Raw genomic sequence first — 7,500 nt, forward strand, 5'->3', positions numbered from 1 at the left:
AAGCTCATGCTCATCTTCATCTTTATTCTCATTCTCATCCTAAACATATTTCTCAACTTCCTTTTCCTGTTCCCCTCTCTTTTTCCTCTTCGTCTACATTCTCTCCCTTCTTCTGTAAAGCCATCATCATCATCATCATCATCATCATCATCATCATCATCATCATCATCATCATCATCATCATCATCATCATCATCATCATCATCATCATCATCATCATCATCATCATCATCATCATCATCATCATCATCATCATCATCATCATCATCATCATCATCATCATCATCATACTTCTTATGTCTGTCATTCTCACCGTGATTCTCATCATTTTGCTTCGCCTTTCATTTTCGTAATCCTTTTATTCATTTTTTTTAATTTATCCATAAATTTCCTCTTAAGGATAGATTCAAAACTTTGATCATTAAATGAGCAGGAAATGAGAGATGATGGTGATTAGAGGGGTCAGAGCAGTCCCCTCTCTCTAGAGAATGTATTGATGTGGGCAGACTTCCGAAATAAAGACCAAAAGCAAGTTGTTCATCAGAGCCGGGGTAGTTGGCCTGAGCAGCGAGCCCACACGGAAGTACAATTTTCAAGAACGATAAAGGATCCTCCATCTGGTCTACCAGCGCTTCTGTCCTTGTGTTAAAGGTGAAACAGGGTAGAAAGGTTTTAGTGAAATATTCCAAAAAAGAATTGTTTTCTTTAAGGGAAGAGACAGCAGTGAAGTGATACAGAAGCGGCACACACACACACGCGCGCACACACACACACACACACACACACACACACACACACACACACACACACACACACACACACACACACACACACACACACACACACACACACGGCCCGGTGGCGGATTGGTAAGGCACTGGCCTCACAAGCCGGAGAACCGGGGTTCGATTCCCCAGCCGGGCGGAGACAAGTTGGGTTTGTCTCCTTTCACGTGTAGCCCCTGTTCACCTAGCAGCGAGTAGGTACGGGACATTAGTCAAGGAGTTGTGACCTTGCATTCCCGGTGTGTGGAGTGTGAGTGGTCTCAGACCTACCCAGAGATCTGCTAATAATGAGCTCTGAGCTCACTGCCGTAGGGTGGTGTCTGGCTGTCTCGAAAAGAGGCTGCAGCAGATCCGAGGTGAATCCGAGGTGAATACACACACACACACACACACACACACACACACACACACACACACACACACACACACACACACACACACATACTCTTTCCAAAACGACACATGAACAAAGGCTGTTCAAATTAGAACTACCAACTCTGGAATAAAGAAGAGAAAGATGAGACCTACTAACTATCTATAGAATTATGAAAGGAATGGAAATCTTAGATAAGAATGATTTATTGAAATGGGACAATGGAAAAACAAGAGGACACGAAAAGAAACCCAAAAAAGATATTTACAGATGAGATCTGAAAAAAATAGCTTTCCACACAGAGTGATAGATACCTGGAACAAATTAGACAAAGTAACAGTGTGTGCAAACACTATTCAAGATTTTAAGAAAAAACTCGATGCTGAAAGATACAAAGACGGGACACCACGAGCATAGCTCCCTTCCCGTTTAATACAACTAGGTAAATACAACTAGGTACAACTAGATAAACACACACACACACACACACATACACACTTTTAGTTGTTTGTTCATTAGTCGTTTAATAAATCCCGTTTATTTTTTCATCCCAGTGGATGCACCGGTTGACGCTACTACCAGGTCCATCCCCCCCAACCCCCATTACCCCAACCCCACCCCACCCCACCCCACCCCAGCACCCCGACCCCGGCCAGCGTTAATCAGCCGGCTCGCTCTCCGGCCCTTCCCTTTAAAGGTCGGATGTTAATCAGAAATGCGCTGAACGGAGCAAGCAAGGTTGTCTGCTCACAGTCACCTCCTCCTCCTCCAACTCCTCCTCGTCCTCGTCATCTTCCTCCTCCTCCTCTTCCTCTTTTCCTCTTCTTCCTCTTCTTCCTCTTCCTCCTCCTCTTATTCCTCTTCTTCCTCTTCTCCCTCCTCCTCCTCGTCCTCTTTTTCTTCCTCCTCTTCCTCATCCATCCCTTCCTCCTCCTCCTCGTCCTCTTCTTCCTCCTTTTTTCCTCATTCTCCTCCTTTTCCTCCCCTTCATCCTCCTCCTTCTCCTCCTCCTCTTTCTCCTCATCCCTCTCCTCCTCCTCTTCCTCCTCCTTCTCCTCTTCCTCTTCTTCTTCCTCCTATTTCCTCCTCCTCCTCCTCCTCCTCCTCCTCCTCAACCTCCTCCTCCTTCTCTTCCTCCTCCCCTTCTCCTTCTCTTCCTTTTCCTCCTCCTTCTTCCTTTTCTCCTCCTCCTCCTTCTCTTTCTTATCCTCTTCCTCTTTTTCTTTTCCTTTCTCTTCCTCCTCCTCTTTCTCCTTCCCCTTTTCCTCCTCCTCCTCCTCCTCCCCTCCTCCCATTCCATTATCCTCCTCCTCCTTTCCTACCTTCTCTTCCTCCTCCTCCTCCTCCTACTCTTCTTCCTCCTCCTCTTCCTCCTCCTTTTATTCCTCTTCTTCCTCTTCCTTTCCCCCTTCTTTTCTACATATTTCTCCACCTCTTCTTTCCCCTCCTCTATGTCTTCCTCTTCATCTTCCCCCTCTCTTCCCATTTCTCCTCCTCGAGTTTCCTCTTCCTCATTCTTCGCCTGTTCCTCCTGCCCCTTCTCCTCTATATCCCTCTCCTCTCATCTCCTTCCTCCTTCTCCTCCTCCTCCTCCTCCTCCTCCTCCTCTTCTTATTCTTCTTCCTTTTCCTCTTCCTCATCCACTCCCACCTCCTCCCATTCTTCCTTCATCTCCTCCGCCTTCTCTCATTTGTCTTCCTTCTCTTTCTACTCTTTTCCGGTAATCAAGACATATTTTAGGTCTTTAATTACTGTATAGTCACTCCCCTCCCCCCTCCTCGGGGTTGCCCACTTCGGGACGTCGTTCTCTCTCTTAGCGTCTGACGGATGTCGTGTTTGATCTCGAGACCCGTGTATTCTCTCTGTGAGTTATCTACTCATCTACCTCTACTCTTCTCACTCAATAACCACTGTTATTCTTCTCACCTCACCTCCACTCTCATTTTCTCTTCAATCCCTTCCAATTCACCCTCCCCTCCAATTCACCCTCCCCTCCAATTCACCCTCCCCTCCAATTCACCCTCCCCTCCAATTCACCCTCCCCTCCAATTCACCCTCCCCTCCAATTCACACCCTCCAATCACCCCCCCTCCAATTCACCCCACTCCAATTCACCCCCCTCCAATTCAGCCTCCTCCAGTTCACCCCTCCAATTCACTTCCCTCCAATTTAGCCCCTCCAACTCACATCCTCTCTTCTCCCCTCTTCTCTCCTCTGCTGCCCTTCTCTTCTATCCACTTCTCTCCTCTCCTCTGCTCTCCCCCTTTTCCTCCGCTACTCGTCTCCTCTCCCCTCCTCTCCTCTTCTCTGTTCTCCTCTCTTCCGTTCTCCCCTCCTTGTCTCCCCTCCCCTCTGTTCTACTCTCTTCTTCCCTCTCTTCCTCTCATCTCCAGTATCAATAAGTGAGGAAGAGGCAAAGGTAGACAGAGTCAATGCTACTTACTTTTGCTACTTGCTTTTAATACTTCGTTTGAGTAAAACGACTCCGGTTATGATTTTTTGTTCTTCCAATTTCCAAATGTCAAATTGTGGTTATTGCGTCATCTATTGAGAAGCAGAATAACGAACTAAGAGAAGTTAGACCTAAAATTTGAATGTCAGACACGTTGTTGAGACGTTGCTACGGAAGTCTAGAATATTGTAACCGAAGACGTTTCTATTCAAACGAAGTAGCAAAAGCAAGTAGCATGCTAGCGAGAAATGTCGTCACCTTTAGTCACTTATTGTGAAAATAACTCATTTAATCACCCAGTCAGTCAAACAGAGTCAGACAGAATCGGAGGCAGTTAGCGTCATTCCGGATGCTGATAAAGAAGATAGTTGTATCGTCATAAATCGAGAACTTAAACTCAAAGTTAACTAAGATTAATTCCTTTGGTGAATAAACTTTCCCTGGGCTGTATGGAAGCGTCTGGTAATATGTCAATAAATTCTATATACAGAACATCAACATTATCATTTTTTTAATCTTGCAGTGACGCTCTTGGTGAATAAGATGAAATCGTCTGGAGTCGTCTAGAATAAAATAAATTACAAAGGATTACAAAGGATTACAAAGGCAAAGCATGCCGACAGGAGACCTTTTGATCCATATCTAGGTCGGATGCAAAAAAAAAAAAAAAAAAAAAAAAAAAAAAAAAAAACAAATTAATAATAAATTAAAACTATAACAATGTAAATAACAATTAAAATACATAAATAAATGCATTGGTATAGTTGAATAACAAACAAACAGGTAAATAGTAAATGATAATAAATTGACATATAACTAATAATAAATGAAAATCAGACAGACAAATTATAACAAAACAAAAACAAATAATATAACATAAATTATAATAATTACAGCATCTTACTTAGGTATTTATCTAAATGATTCTTAAAGCTTCGAACTAAACTACATTGCACTACTACCTGTGCAGGAAGTTTATTCCATTCATTAACTACACGGTTGGCAAAGTTGTTTCTACCTACTTCCAAATTGAATCTATTTCCGGACAGTTTGAGACCATTGTTTCTTGTCTGATTCTCATTCAATGTGAAAAATTTGGTCACTTTTGATGTTGTCAATTCCCATATCAAATGGATTAATCAGATCAGAGCTGCCAGTAAACCTCAGTGATATAGCAAGCACAGGTAATAACTTGGTCTAATGCGGAAGCACTAATGAAATTCATGTAACTGTCCCTGCATATCATGCTTGTCGATCTTTTTTTTCATCTTTTTGTCTTTGCAGGTTTAATTAGCATTAATTATTATATTTTTTCAAATATTCCCTCTTAATACGAGTTATATGACAACTACTTGGAAGTCAATTTTGTTTGTGCAGAGAAACGTCTCTAGACGAGTTCATTTCATTGTACAGTTCTTGCAATCGACATGACGTCATGTCAGGCCGTAGAGAAATGAAAGCATATTGGTTGCACACATCTCGCAGGTTTAACTCCGCCCCCCATATTTTTTTCTCGATACCTGATTGGTCGATAAGGAAAATGTGACAGCTTGAATCGTGCGCTCAGCCTACCTGTCCACCAATCATTCGCATCTGTGAGGTTAAGAGGGCGAAACTTAGATCTTAGGATTACTTGAATAATACATGACGGCTCAGAGCATAAAGTGGAACAATTTTTTAACCAAGACGTCATCAAGTTACGTACACTAAGTGACGTTATTATGCTTTCAGGCATGGTGGATGGGACTCCAGTGGAATTAGAACCAACAGCGTCAACAACAACCACAACAACAACAATAATAACCATAAGACGATCCAGTCCCTCTCGTCGAACCTGAAAGAAATCAACACTGACGCCATACAAGGAGGCAACCATAACATTGGTGAGTAGTCCTTAAACCACCCCACTCTCCCTCTCTCTCTCTCTCTCTATCTATCTATCTATCTACCTATCTATCTATCTATCTCTCATTTTTCTCACTTTTTTCTGTGTATATGTGCGTGCGTGCGTGCGTGTGTGTGTGTGTGTGTGTGTGTGTGTGTGTGTGTGTGTGTGTGTGTGTGTGTGTGTGTGTGTGTGTGTGTGTGTGTGTGTGTGTGTGTGTGTGTGTGTGTGTGTGTGTGTGTGTGTGTGTGTGTGTGTGTGTGTGTGTGTGTGTGTGTGTGTGTGTGTGTGTGTGTGTGTGTGTGTGTGTGTGTGTGTGTGTGTGTGTGTGTGTGTGTGTGTGTGTGTGTGTGTGTGTGTGTGTGTGTGTGTGTGTGTGTGTTTGTCATTGATTTTCTACTGGTTATTATCTCAGTTTCTCTAGGTACGACGAAGCCAGAACACGAAGAATCACGAGGCAATCGTCTCTCAATAAAATCATGTGACGCACCTTGCAAATACACCGTTCCTGAGCCCACTTTTCATATATTTACTTAAGTCGCTGTCCCCCTGTAAACCTAGAACCTAGAAAGGGAGAGAAAAACAAAAACACAAAGACAAGCGCAATATGCGGCCGTCAAGACAGTTCACAACACTGCAACGTTGAAAGTTGCGTTTGTAGTACTTTTTTAATGCACAAAAAATGTCAACAGTATATAAAACGTTTTTACTCCGAGCTGCCACCATATGTATAGGGTGGCCAATGAAACACTGAATATGAATAAATTAATAATTGTAAAGCATTACATATACAAGCGTGCGGTCGCTAAGGAGGCAGAAACAAGACTGCCTCCGACGCCAAGCCACGCCACCAAGCTCAGATTTGGCGGGAAAAACATGCACGAATTGCAACCAGATATTACAATAATAAGTACATACATATACCAAGGCTTTTTCCCCCTTCCAAGGGAGGTAGCCAAAAAGGGAAAGGCATAAAAACACTCCCACCCATTTCATCCCTAAATACACTCCACACCCCTCCCACCCTTCCTCACAATAATCACAAATGTACGGTGCTACACACGTACACCACAACATCTTGACCTAGATGGCCGGACCACGGATGAATGGGTCCTCGATTTATCAAAATCGGATTCAAACTAGGGAACTCGCGTAGGTTGAATGAAATTGCCTCACTGCACGCTAGGAGGCGCTGATGAGTCTCATACTTTTGGGGAGGAGCTGTTCTCGTATATCCATCATGCACACCGTCAAGTGATTTTATTCAGCCGAGAGAAGACCTCAACGGTTTTGTGTGTGTGGTGGGGGGGGGGGCTATCAAACGCCCAAACCTCGACCTTGCTGTACCCCCCAGAGGAGATCAGGAAGAAGAAATCGTAAGGCGCTCGCCAGGATAAATATCTAAAGGTGACCGACACCGGGTCTTCCGAGTCATAACCCGTTTAGGTTAAAACCCGTCTGGTCCTGAAGTATAATCCCTGTCATTGAAATCTGGATTCCAAAGGGAGAGAGCTAGAGAGTGTTCTCATCGACTTCTGGCCCACTTGTAAAGAGAAGCGATAGCTCTCTAGTAGCCGTGACTCTTTTTAGGATGCCAGTATCGATTTCCGATGGAGGGGAGGGGGGAGGGGGGGTGGGGGCAGAGGCTGGAGGAGGGCAAACACCCCCTCCCTCCTCCTTCAGAAACCCAGAGGTACTTCATCTTGTTCATTCTGGCGAACGCTAGATTATTCTATTCGTCTTTGTTTTGCGTCTTTATGAGCCAGTCGTAATAGCTTTGGCGGCGTCTCTTTACAGGCTTGCTTCTGGTTGTCACCAGGCGATTTTATTAAATTTTGTTGAGAGGAGGTAAAGGAAAGCCAAAGGTTGAAAGTTAGATTTGGCAGGTGTGTGAAGGTGGCTCTGTATGTCTGCCTGTTTTACTCTGTCTATCTATCTGCCTTTATTCTTTTGACTCTCTCTCTCTCTCTCTCTCTCTCTCTCTCTCTCTCTCTCTCTCTCTCTC

At 43.9% G+C, this 7,500-nt stretch overlaps 1 protein-coding gene across 4 annotated transcripts in view; it reads left to right on the forward strand.

The window, feature by feature from the left end:
- The window catches only part of Schip1 (Schwannomin interacting protein 1), a 438,711-nt gene that overhangs the window by 159,157 nt on the left and 272,054 nt on the right, over positions 1 to 7,500 (forward strand). For all 4 annotated transcript variants that reach the window (XM_076179629.1, XM_076179631.1, XM_076179632.1 and 1 more), the window contains exon 3: positions 5,342 to 5,493. In XM_076179629.1, coding sequence (XP_076035744.1) covers positions 5,342 to 5,493 — 152 coding nt within the window. The remainder of the gene's footprint in view (positions 1 to 5,341; positions 5,494 to 7,500) is intronic.

Source organism: Oratosquilla oratoria, chromosome 43, assembly GCF_046742065.1.
Source record: "Oratosquilla oratoria isolate Oo_2021 chromosome 43, ASM4674206v1, whole genome shotgun sequence".
Classification (NCBI taxonomy): Eukaryota; Metazoa; Arthropoda; class Malacostraca; order Stomatopoda; family Squillidae; genus Oratosquilla; species Oratosquilla oratoria.